General features: G+C 36.0%; 1 protein-coding gene across 2 annotated transcripts in view; it reads left to right on the top strand.

Moving 5' to 3' along the window:
- rmdn2 (regulator of microtubule dynamics 2) overlaps window positions 1–20986 on the top strand; it is a 47884-nt gene that overhangs the window by 6916 nt on the left and 19982 nt on the right. For both annotated transcript variants that reach the window (XM_088934201.1, XM_088934200.1), the window contains exons 4-6: window positions 14260–14461; window positions 15408–15510; window positions 16506–16566. In XM_088934201.1, the coding sequence (XP_088790327.1) occupies window positions 14260–14461; window positions 15408–15510; window positions 16506–16566 (366 nt within the window). The remainder of the gene's footprint in view (window positions 1–14259; window positions 14462–15407; window positions 15511–16505; window positions 16567–20986) is intronic.

The following is a 20986-nucleotide window of genomic DNA, read 5'->3' as shown; positions in this document are numbered from 1 at the left end:
AGGTCTCTTGAGTGGAGGTGTAGCTCATGTATCCTACACGTGGTTTAGCAACATGAAAGAGAACAGGGGTCTTGGCTAATTAGGGCTCGGTAAATTGCCCAAGGATGACCTATCTGCCTAACTTTCTGACCTTGTTTACAATTTATATGGAAACAAACTGTTGCTGACCGATTATAAAAATGTCTGTTTTTGGATATGGATATTTTGCTCTTCTTCAAGAATAAAAGCCTGTTGCTGTCCTTAGGAAAGTGAGCGACAGACCATGTTAACTGGTTAATTTCGGCTATCCTCCTTTCTTTATTGCAATACAGAAATCTCCAGCTTGCTTTACCAGAGTCATGTGGTTTACTGAGAAAAGGGTCTAACAGTAGCAATCCCATTATATTGTAAATTGGGTAAGGGTCAGACCTAGTCTGCTAAAAAAATTGCAGGCTTTTGTTAGCTTGTTAGCTAGTTTGTTAGTGTAGATTCCAGTTTTCACCCAAAGAGCCTAGTTTCTCAGACCTGCAGAGCATTGAAGATGGAGACTAATTAGATCCCCAGGCAGAAGGATCTCAAGCCTTAAAAGTGTCATAGCTAATGAGAAAAGGGTTCACAACACAACATCATTATCTTCACACAGCTTTGTAAGACAGAATATGAAAAAAGAATTAACAACAGCATCAAGCATATTAAGCATTTCCAGTTTTACTGTTTAATTCATCGTTATGGCTCTGTTATTGTTTGCTTTATGTACAGTATATATAGCATGTTATGAATTTTCTATAATCCATAGTGCTCAAATCCATGTTTATATATACTTCTAAAAGTTAATGATTTACTTGATTTTGTTTAGTGTGTTTTCAGTAGCATTACATTAAGTTGTTTTTTTCTGTAACATTAAATATGGGGCTTTCAAGGTTATTTAATGTGTCTAAAGTGCTCAAAATATAAACAGTTATGTGCAAGATTAAGCAGTGATAAGAAGTCAGGTTCTGAGTTTGAGCTCATCTGAAGGATGGCCCTTCCTACAGCAAAGTCTCCTCAGACTCGCCGTAGTAGGGCACTGGTTTGGAAATTCTGCAGTAGAGGGAGGAATGCCAGTTTAAATGTATGGCATCTGTTTCCAAAACTTGAACAAAACTATCTTTGAAGGTGACTGGTTCAAAAATAGTCATAAATGAAAATAATGGTTTTTCAACTCCATTTTGAAGACTCTGAATCCCTGGAATTTAATCATTGTGGCACAGTTTTGAACTTATCGGAATGTCTTTCACAAGCCCTCTTAAACAAGACACATTGTATTCATTTGCCAAATAAGAAATATGTAAATGTGCCTCAACATATTCTAAAACAACTGTGTTTTGTAGTGCCGACGAGGCAGCGTTTCACACAGAATACCAAACAGTTTTTGCAGGTAGAAACCAAGTATTTTGGATGCACGCCAGACTAGAGTACTGGAAAAAAATAGATGTTTTGAAATGGTGAATTTTATCACTTCCTCTAGAAATACTAAGGTATTATACATTTTTATGTAATAATGTCTTCTCCGTGCTTCAGTCTGGTAGTATTACAGTAAGCTACAATTGTGTATTGATGCTTACTTAGGAGTTTTTTTCTGTTCAGTTTGTTCTCTACAAACACCATTTCTGTCATCGTCAGCAGTACCCCTGGAGCGAAATGTACTCATGTTCTTGACAGAAAGACAGCAGCATCTATACACTCAAGTGATATGAATATGTGAAGGTGAAAGGACACAAGTATGATTTAATTTGGGGTGTTTATGATGTATGGACAAGTAATATAATTCACAATGAAATTGCTTCACCTTCATAGTACCCATTAACTGACTGTGATAATATTTCACTTAGCTTCCTGGTGTCACAAGCATGGTTCTTTAGTGCATTTTCAAAAAGAGCATTACAATACTTTTGACAGTAGGGGACCCACTCCCTCTTTCAGACAGGTGCTGTAAACATCTTCACATTTACAATGGCTTGGATATTTATTGTTTAGGATGATCAGAATTAAGAAGAGTACAGTACATTAATTAACATTACTGTGGCCAGGACAGTGTATGAACATGTGAAATGAGACAAACAAGAGGAGGCTATCCAGCCTTCACCTGGCTTAGGTGTTTAGTTCTTCATTCTAACAAACTGGTTAGGAACATTCTGAATTTTTTTAATGTAAATCTTTCTTAAAAAAAGTTAAATCTGGCCAGGGTGATCCCAGCTTTCGAAGGACTGGGACCGGAACTGAATCTTGTCTTGGTGAAAGGCAATAACAGTAGGATTTGATTCTAACTTTTCAGATCTGTCCCTACACAATTTTTTAAAATACACTTACAAAGAAGAAATGAAATGGATTGTGTTATAAAAATGACTATTTCAACTGAAAAATGTTTTTTACCATCACCAAATTCTTTTGACTTTTAACATTAAACAAGATCATACAAAATTAATATTGTATTATTTCCCAGTTCGTCATCAGGTGCTTTAATTTGAAGTGATTACTGTACAGGCTGAGGCATTGGGAGATTAGCGGACTAGAAGACGCCTCACATTTTAAAAACACTGTGGTTTCTGACTTTCCCTGAGGATGAAAAGTTCCCTTTTTTGCCAGTCATTAGACAGATGAACAGAGCATTAATTCTTTCTTTGGACTAGTCTCCACCTATAGCATTATCAGACTTTAAGGTGAAAGTGCCACTAGACAGGGCTGGTAAAATTGATCAGGTTCAAAATACTTTTGTTGGCTTATGACTCATTGTGTTGTATTGCATAGTGAGTTTGGACCAAACTTGTAAATTTGTAATGTAAATTTACAAGTGGATTGTTTGATTCTTGTAAGAAGGGGGTGTTTAATATAGGATTTTGTCCCAGTGCACTTGATCACTGTATGTAGTTGATTTTTATAATTAGTAATTAATGCAGTAGAGTGCACTGTATTCATCTTGGCAAAGTCAAAGTCTATAATGCAAGACAATTTCAGCAATTAAACAAGAATTTCAGCATCAAAAGTGAAAAGTTAGGAGATGATTTTAAGAAACGGAAAACTGGACTCATGCTTTTTTGTAAATAGTAACATTTCTGGGACTAACTATCCAGCCATGTTATTGATGCTGATCGTCTGTAACTTTCTGTAACCTACTGTGTAAGCAGCCAAAGGAGTATGAGGGTCTGAATACAGTAGCTCCCTCCCTGTTTTAGTTATTCTTAATGTTTTTTTGTTCCATATGAATCAATTTCCTGTTGGTCTCACCCCATTTGTTATGAAAATTTCCAGAAATGTTTGCCCAGGAGAATAATGGTTAGACTGTGATTTCTGGACCTGAGTGACCGTCCATGAACACGGAATAATGGTTTTGATCTTGTTCTAAATCTTAGAAATGTAACAAACATTCATGTGAATTTTTATTAAAATCCGATGGGGTAAGCTCAAAAATGGCCGTTTGTGATCAGTTCCATGCAGTATAACCCTAAGACAGCTTATTACAGGAGAGATGCCCTGGGAATCTTCACATCCCTTTCCTTAGTACTTCAATAGCATCCATAGAAACTAATTCATGCATTTGATGTGACATTAAAAAAAATAACTAGGCAGAATCTGGGATCTTGATTTAAGTCTGCATTCCTGTGCAATAAATTCTAAAGCAGCTGCTATGACCTCATAAAAACAATACTAGAGATTCTTTAAGTTTTAAAGAAGACAAGGAAGTGCACTGCAGAACAATGGTGTGAAATTCCCTCTGCAACAAATGTTGCACCAGCTTGTTCTTTTGCATGTTTTATAGAGATTGGATTTCTTTCAGACACTTTTGAGATTTACCTTGATTGACTTAGGTCTCTCATGGGTTCTATGTACATGCAGAACTGGATGAGTGCTGAAACATTAAAACTAAAAAGGAATATCAAAGCTTTAGTCCTAAATCTTTTGGCTGGACTCAATGGAGATATCAACAGTTGCCTCAGAGCATTATTAAGAAAGAAGCAGACTAAAAGATTTGGAAGGTTTAAGCCTGGAAGCACACCTGCTGTTTTGCAATTCACCACCTAAATAGTTTTGACAGGTAAATATACAGATCTAAGCAGAAATGCCATGTCTGGGTCAAAGAAGTGTTTTTCTTTAATAACTGTATATTTCAGATGAACCTCCTTCTGTATGTATTTTGTGAAGGGGGGATAAGTATGAAAGATGTAAAAAATCAACAAGTTATTTGAACATTTTTTTAGATGTTTTATACATTTCTTTATATTTTTTCATCATATAGTTGCTTATAATCTCATATGTTCTTGGTGGTTTGTGCCCAAAGTCAGCTACTGAATTGGTTGCTCAGTAGAGCAATACAGTTGATTTCCAAAGCTTTCTTAGCACCATTTTCAACAGAGACTGAAACACCATTTGTAAATGGAAAACTTGAAATACACAGCCAGACTCTTGGTCAGATTTATAGCCTTATGTTGCAGTTATAATGTTATGTGGTTAGTTCCAGTTTTAATATATGTCCGTTATGTTCCAGTGGTGAGAATTGTATTTTTTACAGGTGAAACCTACAGTTTATAGATTAGTTCACAAACCTAGAGTTTAGCTAGGGAAAGGAGAACAGTGCGACTTGTTTGGCTTTCATAGTACTGTCCACTCACCCAGCCTACAAGAGTGGCAGTGGTGGTGTGAGTGAGTGGTCATGAGACAGACATACTCCACCAGCCCCAGCCAGACAAATTCCAGGTCTTAATCCATCTGAAAACTGATGAGAGCAGTGGGACAGTTCAGTCCCTCATGCCGTTACACTAATCACAACCTCAGCCGATGGGGATGTAACTAGAAGAATGAGATTGGACTGGGCTGCACCAGGTGTTTCAGAACTTACCCTTTATTTTGGTTTCCCCAGTTTGAAAACCCCCCTTAATAGTGAAATAGGTACTTTTTACATAGTTTCTGTGGCTTTACCATATCCTCCCTGGTTATCTACCAAGATCTGCTTGTTTATTCCCATCATTTCTAATTGCAGTTTTAAAATGGTCCCTGTTGAACATGCAAAAGCTTTTTTATATACACTTCCCTGCCGTTTCTAGTTCCACCTTGTTTCAGTCTTCCTTCAATGCAGCTAATCTGATCCTTAATCGTTTCCTCTCTTCCTGTTGTGATTTAATTATTGTTAATACCCACAATACCTGGTATATCACCTTTAGCTCCACAAAGCACAGCTTAGGCTTTCATGAAGGTCAGTTCTGTGCCATTGCATATAGATGTCTGTAGCTTCTTCTTATAGCTATAAATCTGTCTGCCTTAACATTACTCCTGAAAGCAGAGTCCTTGTAAAGCATGTTGAATAAATTCAAATAACAGGTTTATGACAGCGCTTCTGCAGGATAACTGATACAAACGAAGTCCCAGTACAAATCTAATCCTTTTGAATATCATTGACCTTAAAACCAACTTGAATTATTTCTCAAGAGATGTATTTGTCAGGCTCAATCCTTGTTAAGCTTTAACAGTCCTGTCACTAGACGGTGTGACATTTGGTTTTGGTTATTATAGCAGAATGCTACATATTTTGCTTGGCATATTATTGGCTGTTTGAATCAACATTTATAGTGGAAAAGGTGCAACGTTTGCAAATAATTTTGCATTTTGTCTCTCTGCACAAGTCTTAGATCTATGGATATTCTGTACAATATTCACTGAGAATCAATAACCAGCTTTACTGGAAGAGATAATAAGCACATAATCTTGCAGCCTGAAGTACATAGGTGTTTTATTCATGATTGTTAGGCTCAGTGCCCATATTGTAAGTAATGACTGACTTGTGTAAAGCTATTTTCATTAATGATTGATTTAGTGTAAGGTGTGGAGAGAGATTTCTTTTGGGATTTTTATTCTTGAGATAAGGTTTTCCCTATGTTTCAAGTCCTGTTGTTTGGTGTTGTACTGTTTGTGATCGTCCTAGCACAGTGGATACTCAGCTTCTTCTTAAGAAGGAACGGGCATTGCCTTTTTCATTCATTGGTTCAATACTGCATCGTAAAAATTTGGACTTGAGACAGTACCACGTTAATATTATGAAAGTTATGTGGGGGAGATCTTTCAAAGAAAGAAAATAGACTTGTGTCTATCAGAAATAAAAAATGCCAAGTCCCTACCTCAGGGGCCGAGGTGTAAAATGCTTGCAGATGGGATTTGAATGATCCTGTGCCATGAAAGGCACAGAGCGCAAAGCTGGAATTTCATGTGGCTTCATCTGATTCGAGCCTTGGCTGAATTACTGCCAGATTCTTGAAATGTTATCATGTTTTTTTTTAATTCAAAGTTTAAAATCTCCTTTCTGAAATTAGAAATAAAAAAAAACTCTCCTACCTCATTTTTTCTGATGTAGAAATTCCACCATTCTGACAGGTTGTCTTGGCCTGGTATCTGGAAGGGGAAGTACAGGAATACCTAGGTCTTACATTTAAGTGCAATCCCCCATTTCTCTTAATGTAATTTGCATTTGCTGTTGCTTCATTTTTCTGGTGTTTTCTTTATCCAGTTTCATAAACAAAATACAGGGCAAGGGACAGGGAGTTAATATTTTTTCATTAGCGTCTTTTGTTCATGTAGTGAACTTGAACTTTATTGCCATATGTACCCGGTACATGTACTGGTACAATGGAATTCTTACTTACAGAAAGTCTCTCGATTGTTAAAACAAGTGCAAAAACACAAAATGCAGACAGTGCATCAAGACAATATACAAACAGTAGACAATGTACAAGTAAATAAGTAAACAGTTTGAATGTAAACAATGCAGACGTGCAAACAATGACTGGAGATGTGCGATAAATAAATAAGAAATCAGAAACTGACTGCTGATCTTCTAAGATGTACATTCGTCAGTTGTCTTTCCATATCACTGTGAGGAAAAAGACACAACTGGCGTAGCGTGACTGGGGTTTGGTGTTAAGCCTGATGCACAAGCCCTGTTGCTTGTGCTACTTGTGTTGCTGGTTTGCAGTTTCTGAGCAATGATGCCCTTGAAGAGGGAGTGATATTTCAGCGTGGCAGTAAAGATTCTCCAGTCCAGTACATCCAATTTAATCACGTACAGTATATGAAGAGGAGCTCTTTAACGTACTTGTCTGTTTTATCAAATAAATGGTATACAGCATTTCTGCATTAAAGTTATTAAAGTATAGAACAGAAGTATATAATTCTTCGATTTTTAGTGTATTCACTGCAGCATAATTGCAGCTGTATTTGCAGTTAAACTAATTATTACTGCATTTTTAATTGCAAAGTTCAACTAAGAGTGCTGCTGTAATTCTAATCATAGTTTTTTTTGTTGACCTCAGGTATCTTTTAGGCTTAACTGATTTAGAAACCTGTTTCTTCTAATGAAGGTATAGACATCACTTTTTTTAGTTCATTGGACTGGCAATATAAAAGATAAGCCAAGATAACAGGAATGTTTATATCATGTTGGCTGTGGTTAGCCAGAAGCGTGAGAGTAAGAGATGAACTGCTGTTCTTGATGTCTGCTGCATAAAATAGTCATGTGGGTGCTGTGATCTTATAAATGAAACCTTGAGGAAAGATATTTAGTTTTGTGCATTCTTTTGAAAGGACCTTTATAAATTGTCATGCAACTCTCCTATTTCTTGATTTTTCATTGTTCCATCTATTTTGAAGAAATATAGGCTCTAAATTAGATTTTCCTGCTTTATTGTATATTGAAAATGAGTGAAAGCTTTTGTTTTATAAATTTATAAAGACCTGTATTTTACCAGACTGCTATATAGACACTGAAAATTACATGTTGGATTTCAGAATATTGGCACTGTTTTACATTCAGTACTTTCAGATTGTCAGTAATCTCCATTGATTGCTTAATCTGTGTTTATGCTTAGAATTAATGTTAACAATTAGCATTTTTTGCTAGTAAATTAACTTAAAATGAGCCTGTTATATTTATGAAAAATGTAGACTTCAGCAGTCAATTGCTTGCTTTTGTGAATTGTAAAAGATAATATTTAACCATGAAAGAACTTTGTAGATTTCAATAAACCTTGACTTTTGGGTAAACATCTTTCATGTTTTCCAGGTCTTCACAGATTGTGGTGTTTGTTTGTCTTCCACTGGTGTTCCTATTTTTTCAGACCAGCGGTAATTAGTGTCTGCAGATCCGTTCTTTGTATATAATATTAACAATTTGGGATTCTTTTCTGTTAATCTGTCAAAAAGCACGTGCAGCGCCCTTTAACTGAATTGAAAAATTGAAAATGGCTGAAATGTTTACTGGATGTTTACTTTTCATGCAAAAATAAAATGCCTCCTCATGTCTTGGAGCATAGAGCTGGGATTCTTATTTGTCTCAGAGACTTTGCTGAGAGTGCGGCTTCTGAGCCTCTCAGACGATAAAGACACTCGTCCAGAAGACAGCAGTTGAACACTGGCAGATTGCCGGGGGACCATGTCGTTAACTGATCTCCCAGTTAACGGGCTGTCACTTTCATGTGAGTGGCCCGCTTGTCCAACCTTTTCCTAGATTCTCGGTTTCTCCACAGTTTTCTCCTTGGTTGTTTCTTGTTGTTCTGCACAACAGTGTGACCTGTAGCTTACCCGGTGCCTGTGATGCCTGTCACATACTGTATGGAGGCGTATCTGTTAAGTGTAGAAATCTGCAAAATTGCCCAGCGGTTCTGAAAAGCAAGTATTAATTTTTGCATGACATTTTAAAATATTTTTGTAGTTTTGCTAAAGTTCTCTCTCAGGTAAAAATAGAAAACATTAAACAGTGATTTAAATTTTTAACAGCTGATTAACCATTAGTCAGTATAGATTGGGAGGGTAAAAAAACCTGTCAATTGCAAATTTCAAATGTTCTTATTAGGAACTCCATAATATTATTTTCAGACAGAATCTCAAGGTTTTTTAATTTAGTTTTTGCTTGAACACCTAATCACAATAGAAAGCTTTGAAAACTTATTTCACAAAGGTGTGATGTGCTTAGAAAAACCATGGAGCTCAACACCTTAAGTTACCACCATCTCTCCACCCTCTTTTTCATGGGTAAGAACATGCTAATTCCAGTCCACTGCAAAATAGCAACAAAGTAAGCTTTTGATACAAACCTCTAATTGGGAAAAAATGACATTAAGACATTCTCTCATCATTAATATTACTATACTTTCTGACCATGATCTTTAAGCTGTTGCAGAAAACTATTTTGACACATCACTGTTGTATTATGCAGCTCGGGTGTTAGTGTAATAAGCAACTCGGATGCCCTTTTCTAAATTACACAGTAGACCATTATAGTGAGCAGACTTGGAGTGAATAAGTAAGACTGCTTTCTGAGGAGCTGCAGAATACCCAGACCTCACAAAGAGGACAAGTGCAATAAAACTGAACTCATGAAGATCTCTGACAGAAATGCTTATCTAGACCATTTTGGTCAGTCAGGTGCCTGTAGTTAAGAATAGATTCTTGTGTTCTGAGGCTTTCAGATTAAACTGGGGGTAAGACTGATGTTGAGATGGATGTTTAGTGAGTTGGATCTTGTTGGGATGGTAACTATTGTTTCTTTGTCTGCAGGAATTGCTCAGTGACAGCTACTTTAAAACCCTCTGAAAGACTGTATTATTAACAAGGCTCTTATTAAGGCCATTGAAATGCTAAATCTTTTTAACCTGCATTTGAAAGCAGGTCTTTTATTTCCCTATAGCGTTACTAACATGGTAGTCTTAGTAACCGATAAATAAGCACTTGTTTTTGTTGTTTCACTAACCCTGCTGACAGTCTAATGGAATTCCAACCTTAAATTCAGTGTAAGGAAAGGGCTGGTTTCCATGTTTTCCTTTTAATTTTTCTTTGGAAAGTTAAATGCATGTGAGTTTATCTAGCAATATATTTTAGACGACATGGTCATTTAACTTTTAAAATATTTGTTTTTGCTTTAAGATTCTATAGCTTGCTGTCAGAAATGTTTCGTGTTTTCTGCTTTGCTATAGAGCTGGTAATATCCAGCTGTTTTTGTGCCTTCACCTGCCTGTAAACGTGGAACTAAGCAAAGGATTATTTGTGTTTTATATCCCATTTTTGTTTTGAAGTGCCAGAAAAGTGTATTTTTCACTTGTAAAGGAGATAAGTTCAGCCACATCTGTCACAACTACTTGCCAATGAATGTGTGATATGATCCCTGTCTTGTTAGGTAACAAGTCTTGGGAAAAATCTCAGAGATATGAACACTCTTCAAGAATGTTTGGTTTACATAAACCAAAAAAGGTTACATTCTGCCAGTCTAGTATGATAATGAGCAACTAATTCTGGATCTCATCCAGCAGAGAAAAGCCAGGGTATCAGCTTAAAAAGCACGACTGGGTAGCTTTTACCTTACTCTCACAACCCTTTGTAAAGAAACGCTTTGTGTTTCTTGATTGTAGATGTATTTCCACTTGTCCTCTGGGTTATGTTTCACTGTTTATTCTGAAGTCCACTGGGCTTACTTTCTTAATGCCTTTAGGACTTTTGCAAACTTGGATCAGTTATTCTTTGTCTTTTCTTTTGAAGAGTAAAAGAGTTCATTTCTTTTAGGCTGTCAGTGTAGGTGGGGTATTTCTCTGAGCCTGGGAATGGTATAACATGGTGAACAAAATGAATGCATTGTTCTGAGTCTTGTATCTTACGGTATAAAACTTCTAAACTAAAGCTTTGTTTCAACTGTTGCCATCATTCTCCACATGATCCATGTCTGTCCTGTCCCATTTTACTTTTCTTGGGCTCTCATTCCGTCAATGTCTGCTTTCCTGAAGTTGTAAACTTTGGATTTAGAGTACACCTCACAATGCATGCATATTACAGTATGATTACAGTTCCCTAATAGTTCTCATGTGTATTTTTGATTTTTTGAAAATCTGAGATGTTAATACACCTGATTAGTACAACTAATAGGCAACTATCAGTTAAACTATCAAAATGTGTTTTGAATCAGACAAAGTTAATTCACAGATTTCAAGTCTCATGCAATCCGATTCACAATTAACTACAAAGCTCGTGTATTACAGTCATACAGACCCCACCTTCCCATAATACCACATGCAAACAGTTATTAAAGGAATTAAGTCATGAAAATGTCCTGTCAAATTGTATGATTCTAGGAACACAATGGGAATTAATGTTTTAGCAGTTTTTATGTTTGAATTATCTGCAGTATTTAATGGGGAGAATAATCTCAATCTCTTTTAGATTAAGGGCTATGGTTTATGAAGTGGGGCTGGGAAAGGAAACATGAATAATTTGCACACTCATGTAAATCTCAGTACTTAGTACTGGAATCTATATACAAAGAATATTTTTACTTCTAGTTTTTGCATATAATTTTTATATACATTCCCCCTGTAATCTAAATAATTTACACCCTAGAATAAATACTTATATCTTCTCCCTATGAGGCTTAAAAGTTGACTCCATGAACATGAGAAACTCATGTTCTAGCAGTGTAACCTAAGCAAATTCCTGTGTTGGTCATTGTGCACATCTGCATCTCTCTAAAAATCTTTGATATGCAAGAGAAAAAAATGCAGGTGTTACAAAACCTGGAAATCTGGTGTAGACCAAAAATGCTGAAGCTTGATGGATGCATACCACCTCTGTAGCCAGTCTTGGTAAATAGGACTCCTTAGTAAGGCCTTCTTGAATGGAAGCAGTGCAGTAATTTCCTTTTATAAACACTTAATTCTTGGGTACTGTTTTGGATTTGTTCTTTTAATATAACTGTTTTGACAATTCAGTCCAGATGGCTGGAGTAATTTATAAACGTAAGATGTGTCTTCCATCCAAAATCCTATTCTTTGCCAAAGCCACCTCTGGTGCAGAGAGTTTGAAAGGTGTGTTTAAACATGTGTCTGTATCCACTTGGCAAGGAGCTATGTTGTAAAGCTGGCAGGGGCTTGTCCTAATTCATGCAGCATTGTGTCCAGAAAGCTGTGGAATAGAGTCTGCACAGGACGTTTTTGTCAATAAATTGATTTTGTTAACTTTCATTTCTTTAGCTGTTATTAAACAGTCTGAAAAGAATACAGAAATCAAGTTTGGATTGGCCGATTTCCATGGTAATTTATTTCATTAAATTAATATGATAGCAATATATCTGCAGTGGCATATTGGTGAAGTATATGTCAAGTGCCCTGTACCATGTATATATTGGTTAAAAATTAAATAATTGTATTGAAAATATAAAAAAAATGTTAATCTCAAAACAGACTTTAATGCCTTTGTAAATGAAAGATTTATGAATTTACCTCTGGCAAAGAAGGTAGGTTTTAAACTTGGAATGTGCTGAGCTTTCAGTCTTTATGTACAAAAAAAAAGTAATATGCTGAACAAAATAAAAAAACGAACAAGTTCACATAGGCTAAGGATTCCACATTGCTAACTCTGAAGCCATTTGTAGAGCTCTGTGAACATGATTTACATGGATTCTTCTCTAACTCTAATATCTTATTTGCCTTAGGTGCTATAAAGTGTGATATACAGTATACAACTGAAGTGATTGTCTTCCATGGCACCCCTGCATTTTATCAATGGGAGGGGTGTTTTTTGAATAACAGCCAATGCAGGTCACACCCAAATGTAAAGAACTCTAAACAGCTTAGAGTTGCACTAATGTATCTCTACACAGTACTGGCAATGCACACCCAAATGTAAAGAACTCTAAACAGCTTAGAGTTGCACTAATGTATCTCTACACAGTACTGGCAATGCAGTGGCCTTTGAATTAAGACAAACAACAGTTTGAGCTCAGCATAAAGTAAAGTAGATCACGTATATTGGGTTACTGTGTTAAAAATATGCTTAATGTGCTTTTACTGTGATAATTCAAAGTTTGGACCGATGATCAAAGGACAACTGCAAAAAATCCTATTGCATTTTCTTTTGATATAATAAAGAAAAGTGCTTCATGTAAAAGCATTTGCTATATGTGCTGTCATGTTATTTGGCATTATTGACTATGTAGGGATTAGCTTTGCTTATTAAAAAAGGTATCATTTTCTATTAAACCTTTTCTTACAAAAATACTTTTTTTGTAAAGTTAGAAACCTTCTGTGCAATTGAATGTAAACATGGCATCTTACAATTTTTAATGCTCTTTCTGTTTGAGCTTTGTGAATGCAAGCGTAGTTCATACATGCCCAGTGTGTGAAAGCTGTGTTTTAAATAACTGAGCTGTGAACATGGAACATGTAGCGTGTCCCAACTCCCAGCATTTTGTTTCACCAGAAAACATTGAGAAACCATGGTGCAGACAGATACAAAACAAATATGCACATCAAAGTAACATCAGAAACATTTAAGTAGCAGCTGTTGACAACAAGAGCACAAGCTATACAAACATGGATCCAGTTGAATAAAACCCATTTGTCTTTTTTTTACTGTCCATATTTGTGATCAGTAATAAATTTTACTCTAAAGTGTTTTTTTGTCTTTCTTTTTGCAACTTTTCAGATTCCAAAACTTGCCTCTTATTCTACTGATTAATGTATTGCTTAGAGTTAAAGTTGTAATAGGATGTACAGTATATTATTTTTTTCAGGTACTTATGTTTTATATGCAGTGGTGGGTTGATGTATTTGGTTCTCAAAAATTCTTCTTTTGAAAGTGTCGAACACTCAGCAGTGGGACCACAGCATAAGGTGCTGTTCATTGTGGGTGTTGTAATGTATAGTCATGAGTTAGTGGCATATGACTGTGCTGAAGGTGAAAGAAAAAAAATCAATCTGAAACGTTTGCATCTTCAAACAGTATAAAGAGAGTACATTTGAAGACTCTGTCCTTCAGAAAAAAGTGCTTCAAACTCTTCTTCTGCATACCTAAGCACACCAGAAGTTTTGATGTGTAGTACAAAGAATTGCTGGTGGTTGGAAATGTTAGATTCCAGATTCAAAATGTACTTTGTAGTGCTTTTCATGCACATACTGTACAGTAATATAATGGATTCCTTTCACATCTAGCTTGTAAGATAATTTTTTAGCTGACTACCTTTTATGCATTTTTCCATGCGTAACATGACCTACATTATTTATGTCTTTAATATAATGTGACACACCATTTGTGGCTGTTTGCTTTAATATGGATCCTGTTCTGTGTTGCTCATAAACCATAATTCTGTCCTCTATATAGGTAGTTTATAGGAAACTGCCTAGCTTTTCGAGTTATGTATCCAAAGCATTAATAAATCCTTGCATAAAGCAAGTCATTGCAGTGTGTTCTGAATAACGAAACTGTGTGTCTTTATTTCAGATATGTCACTGCTCACACCGACACAGAAGAGGAGCTGGATGAGGAGCATAAGGCTTGTAAAGTGAGGCGCCTGATCATAGAGGATGCTGAGGAAGAGAAGGATGAGTTCAAAGTCCTCATAAAAAAGGCTGACTCTTTGCATAGAGGTCCAGAGTCGGAGAAGAAGGAAGGATTTATGATGCTGCTGGAGAGGAAGGATGAGGTGCAGTCTTAGCACTGACATTGTTTTTTAACCTCTTGACCTACTTTGACCTACTTACCGAGGAGCAATTTCATAGTCACTGTAAACTCCCTTGAAATAAAAGAAGAACACCCTGAACGTAAGCTACTGTACATAGGTTACTTTAATAACCATTCCCATTCTTTCCACATTTTCCTTTGTGGACAAACTTCATTTGATTGTGACTTTTATATTGTCTGTTTCTTCGGTTTATTCAAAACAGACAAACTTTGTTGACAAAAAGACTGCTTTGACATCGTGAATTCTGAAATGATACCAGTCTCAAATAAACCAGTGTTAGCAGGTTTTTGTCAGCTCCAGGGTCTGCATGTAACCTGCAGCCCTAGGTACCTAGTGATACCTACTGTACTTGAGGGACTGAACTGAGACCTTGGAGGCAAGCATTTTTGTCTGTCATCTGAAGCAGACAAGGCTGATCTTTATTCTTGATCTGCCTAGCTTTGATATAAAATAAATCATGTTAAACAACAGATCTATATGTTGTGGTCCTGATAACCTGTTAAATAATTGTAGATAGCTGTTTAATGGGGTTCATTGTAAAGATTAAGTAGAAAGTTAAGCTGCAGATCCTGACACTGAAGGTGCAAATGCAGGACATCCCACTGTCCTTTCCAGCCTCCCCCCACCAATGCAGGAGCCCTTTGACTCATTTTACCTGCCTTGTCCACTCTTATAGGTCAAATACCAAGTGTCATGTTTGTATCTCCTGAACTTTTAATAAATTAATTATCTTGAAAAAAGTTAGTTTCATAAATTTGGCAAAAAGCCCCAGACTGTTTTTTTTTTTCATTTCAGTTACAATTAAAGCCTGAGACTGTGTGTAGTGCCTAAATTTGTCATAACCCTCTTTGATCTGCATCCCACTCTCAATAGTGACGTGATCGCATCTTGTCTCCTGTGTGCTTAGTATGGCCAGAGAGCTCCATTTCTCTGGCGCCTGGCTCGTGCATATGGGGATGTGTATGATATGACTTCAGACACTGAGGACAAGAAAAGCTATGCAGAGGCAGGTAGGCCATAGCCCTGATATTTCCTTTGAAGCATTTTTTTTTGTCAATGATGCATGACATAATACCTACTGGAACATGTTTTGCATAAGAATGATCCAGACTCGTATCGCTTTTATTTTTGAGGGGGAAGTGTACACACCTTTTAACTTGTTTAATTGGGTATTAGCAGAAAGCTGTGCTATTTAAAGTTTCTGAGATATTTCGTAACACATTATTTATCCATGAGATGAGCTGAACATGGAAGTGTTGAAATAGCCTAAAAAATAATCGCCTCCAATGAATGTTCAGGAAGAGTTTAGAAAGTTCTTTTAAATTGGATTAAATTTGAATGCATAGAGAACTGTTATTAGTTAAGCAGCAAAACAGTGATTTGTTGGACCTACAATCCCAAGTCTGAAGCTGTGAATGCTGTACAGGTACTTCTGTCATTCTGGCCATGAAGTCAAAGCAGAACTGTTTTAGATCTTTTATGTTTCAGGGTTCATTTATATTACAACAATATCATCTGCTCTGCACGTGTCTCCATTGCACGTCATGTTAAAATAAGTGGCTCATACACCTGTACAATTAAGTGTTGTATTACTTTCATGTAGTGTTTAGTTTATGCCCATTATTTTTGGATTGTTCTGTGAGTGTGATTGCTGCGCTGTTGGTGGTTAGAAATATCCCCATTCATACTGTACATAACCCTTTTAAAAATCACACATTTTGACAATTTTGCAGGAGATTTTTAAAATTGAATAAATTTTAAAAAGTTTATGTACAGATGTGTCTTTGTGTTTAAGATCTGTTTTTGTCCCGTGGAATGTCCTGATGAGCACATTTCATAGAAGTTATGTTTTCAAGTTGCTTCTAGCACCTCTGCAATACTGCAGATAGATGGCCAAACCTAAATGACCTTAAGGTTGAATTTAAACCTCTGAATGTATATTTATTTTTTTAATCTGTGAACAACCTTTATTGTAAATGTTTGTTTCATAAATTGTGTTTTCCAGGGAAGACATATGGAGAACAAGCTATTACTTCTGATCCCATGTGTCCTGATAGCCATCAATGGTAAGGCCTTTTGTAATCATCAGTTGCATTATATACTGTACAAGCAGATTTTCTCAAGTCCATAATTTTAAATGTCATGTTTAATGAACAAGGGTAGACAATCTTATTGCTTAAAATAGTTAAATATTTAATACCCCTTTTCCCTTTCTGCTATTAAAAGCCTAGATCAGAAAGGCCGTGACACCTAGAGGTCTTTTTTGACAGTTTGCATCTTGCAAAACTAAAAAATAATTGAAGATCAGTTCCCCTCAGCAGTCATGCCTCTCAGTGCCCACTCAAAGAGCTGCTGTCTGAAACCACAACTGAGAGGTTCAACCGTTCAACTGTACATATTGCACACACTAGAATCAAAACCGTTTGTGTGGTAACATGAAGGTTACAGTAATCAGTTCAGTGCAAATTGAAACGGAAAATCTTGGTGTATTAAATGCTCTTATGCTAAACCTAGCAGGGGTTTTCTGGTGGAACTGTTGTAGATATACATTTAACCGTGAGAAAGCTGCATGCTGTGCCCAGGCACTGACTGAAGTTTCATATAAAGGAACGTACCAACAAAGGCAACATTTCTTCCTATTTGCTTTAAAAACCCAAATGTAAGCATTTACAAGCAAACCATGGTTTTGTGGGAAAAAAAACACTTTAAAGGTGCATTCTCTGTGGTTTACTTCATTGGTCAATTTTAATCATCATAAGAATCAGTGTTTTCTCTAATTCCAAATACAGGTTTGTTTTGTAAATCTCTACGAAAATGTATCTAGGGAGATATGTAAGAGAAATCATTATTACATTACAGACACTTGAAGGGCTTTGCCCCCCAAAAAACTTGTTACAAGCAGTGTACATTACGCACAGTTAATCAGATTTCCAGATCTATGATGTTCTTGAAATAGCTCTCAGAAAGGTCTTTAGCCTGACAAAGGGAATATGTTTCCTCCTCAGAATGGAATTTATTTGTAATTCACCTAAAAAGATGGAGAATCCAGACACATGCAGGCCATAGAGATGTGATTTGTGGATCCATGAAATTGAATCAGATTGTTTTGCTGGAGAAATTCTTAATATGACACATAATCCTAAAGATTTCATTAGTACATAATTTTAGACAAAGCATTTAAATTGCAGATATGCTGCAGTGTTAAAGATTGGGGGAATTATTATTATAAAATTAATTGCCTCATTCAAAACAAATACTGAAGCATGAGTGCATGACGATTATACGTTTATTATCTTTTTTAAGTTATGTTCAGTATTACTAGTGTGTGTAGTACTAGGAAATATCTGTGGGTTATAACATTTGACAGATCACCAAAAACATTGTTTCTTGTGACAGAGAAGCATTGTGACAACATGAAACTGTTGTGTTCCTCTTTGTTGTTACCTGGTTTTAAAAGCTGTTAGTGTGATTTTTGAGATTGTTGGGTATCGTGAAAACATGAGGTAAGTGTTAATTTGTAAATTGATTTCTCTCAGTGTATCACATTATCACATTCATATTGCTGCATTCGAAATTTTCTGTGCTTGGCAACTATGTGCTCAATGTTTCAGAGTAATGTGATTTGTCTCCTGGAATACACATGCAAGCAGATATCCAAAACCATACAAAAGAAGCACTGACTAACATTCCAGAAGACACCAGACAGCCTCAGTCCCCAGAATAAAGGGTGCAGAATCTCATATTCTACTCACTATAAACAAAATTCTCTCTTTTTATTATTTGAGTGTAAGTGATGCATTTTCAAGGTTAATGATCTAGATAATTATTTTCAGTTGTGGCAGTTTGTTCATTCAAATCTTGATTTTATAAGACATTGTCTGCAAAGGTAATGAAACACTAGTTAGGCAGTTAGTTTAGTGCAGTCTTTTAAAGCTTGTGAGTAAGGTTAGTAGCTTAACACTGAAAATCAACCTCACGGAACCTGGTTTTGAGAGAGAATGTATATACTGTTTCAATGCAGTATTGGTTCCAGTTTCATTATTACTTGCCTCTATGTGTTAAAGCTATGAAATAGCACAAATTTAACTGGTTTACAAGTTAAACAACACTTAAAAGAATGTTTTCCCTTTGTGATTTATGTCACAGTAAATTTTGGCATAGTACTGGATCGAATAATTCACATGAGGATTGTTAGTGCATTCAATTTAAATAAGTTGGAAAAAAGTACATATGTCTTTCTTCTAAATAACAGTGTATGATGTCACACCGATTATAGCTTGTTTTTTGGTAGGTTAGTGGTTCATCCATTTTTGTCCTCAACTTGTTTGTACAGGCATTGGCATTCACTCATTTTCCTCTTTGCCAGGTGAGAAAGTGAACAAATGAAATACGATTAGAAAGCTTCGTTCTCATCATAAAAATATCTGTCATTAAAGTTTGTGTTCTAATGAAAGAACAAATTTATTGTTTTGAGAATGAGGCAGTTGAAGTCCTGCCAAAGACTTTTCCTCGTCACTGTCAAAAATTTGCTTTCTTGCTTATTTCCTGATAAACTAATTGATAAAATGTACTGTTAAGACTCCTGTTTGACGTGCATTTATTTTAATACAAATGTAATTTTCCTCCTGTGTGTCAGTTACACATTGGCAAGTGGCTGGACACATAGGACAAGAGAACTGTCTCTCTCAAACCAATGCAGGCTGCCCTGTTTATCCTGTCATAGTCATAATTCTGATTTAAATTAAAAACATTTTTTTTGCAAGTCAACTTCTTTTGTTTGCTTGAGCCCCATGCTGCAGTAAACAAATTAATTTTATAGGCATATGCAAACGTTTTCTGGCAGTGTCTTCATTCTGGTGAGTTGCAGGCTTCTTATGAATGGGGGGAAAGAAGATGCTTCTGCTCTTACTGAAGACATGCAAGTTGATAAATCACTTCCTTATCATTCATGTGGTTGCCTTAAAATAGTGTACTTTAATAAAATAAAAAGATAGATTTAAGTGTTTTGTTTTGTTCATGCTGTTGTCTTTGGTGCTTTTGTTTATGTGTCCCACACCAGTCAACAGGGTTATATAATCATGGTGAACTCTCCATGACTTCACCCCTGACTGCACTGCAGATAAGCTAGTTTGAGATGGCTTATTTGAAATTTGCAATCTCAAACTTGTACTCCCTCTGTCATTTGTACAAACCTTTGATTATAAACTCCTTTTCATTCCTCTATTCTTAAACAATATAGCCTAGTTTCATATAGGTTCATCATTACATAAAATGGGGAATAATTAAAAAAAACATCAATGATATGACTTTGAATGCTGAGGACAAGAATTTGACTTGAGATGTCCTAATCTAACAATTGTCCACAGAACTAAGTCTTCAGCAGTCTGTTTTACTCAAACATACAGTCTATTCACTAGTCACTGTTCACTGTTCACTATGAATGTGTGAAAGTCTTCATCATTAAATAGTGAATGTACGCTTTCACAATGTACTCTTCTTTGTGTGTGCAATATTTGCTTGATTTGTTTCGTATAGAAGTGGGAGAGCTAGGGAGCGAAGGTTGTGTAATGCAGTCGTGAAACCACTTTATCAGTAGAGCCTGGGCAGTGTTTTATGTTTGAGTTTGCAGTACTGAATATACGTTACACTGCCATGCAGGCATTTCAGATTGATATCTTAAGTGCAGAAAACATTGACAAGAGCTTAACGGCATTTTGATATAGTTTTACTGCACATGATGAGCTTGCATGAGAGAAGAAAAAACTGTTTTCAGAAATACAAGAAGTGTGCTTATAAATGTGTTTTATATATCTGAATGTTCATTTTTTTGTATGCCTTTTTGACATATACGGTGTAGTGCATAACTGCAAATCTCTGTGGTCTTGATTTATGATGCTTTAGAGGTTGTTTACTTGAAATGCTCATCACAACTGATAGTTGGAAAACTATCAGAACAAAAGACTTCAATATAATAATTAAAGTGTTTTGATTTCAGTATTAGAATTGCTGCTTAACTTGTTTGTCTACCTGTGCTGTTATACTGTTGGCTCAAGAAGCAACGCTACTTGTGCATTAGAACCACAAAATAGCAGAGTAGCAGAATTACTTCAGTGGTCATAAGCCAAGACCAGACTAGTTATTTCAGAATGTAATTAGCATGGATTGGGATTGTGAAGATTCTATTCAACCTGCTCATGCAAGCTGCCACCACACACCTATATGAATGTTTGGTATCCAAAAAGATTTTGCTTCTGATAAAACTACTGATTAAACTAAATTTCTGTTGGCTAATGGAATTTTCTTAGTGCTCACTGTAATTCATTTTGATCTTTTGGGAAGGGAAAGGGGGCAGCACAGAGGTGCAGTGGTTAGCATTTCTGTCTAGCAGTACTGGGGCCCTCAGTTTCTGTCCAGACGTGAGGTGCTATCTGTGTGGAGCTTGTGTGTTCTCAATGTGTTCACGTGAGTTTCCTCCTACAGCCCAGA

This window comes from Atractosteus spatula, chromosome 15, assembly GCF_055471065.1.
Source record: "Atractosteus spatula isolate fAtrSpa1 chromosome 15, fAtrSpa1.hap1, whole genome shotgun sequence".
In the NCBI taxonomy this organism is placed as follows: domain Eukaryota; kingdom Metazoa; phylum Chordata; class Actinopteri; order Semionotiformes; family Lepisosteidae; genus Atractosteus; species Atractosteus spatula.
Note: the sequence above shows the minus strand (reverse complement) of the source record. Positions and strands in the feature narration are given on the sequence as shown.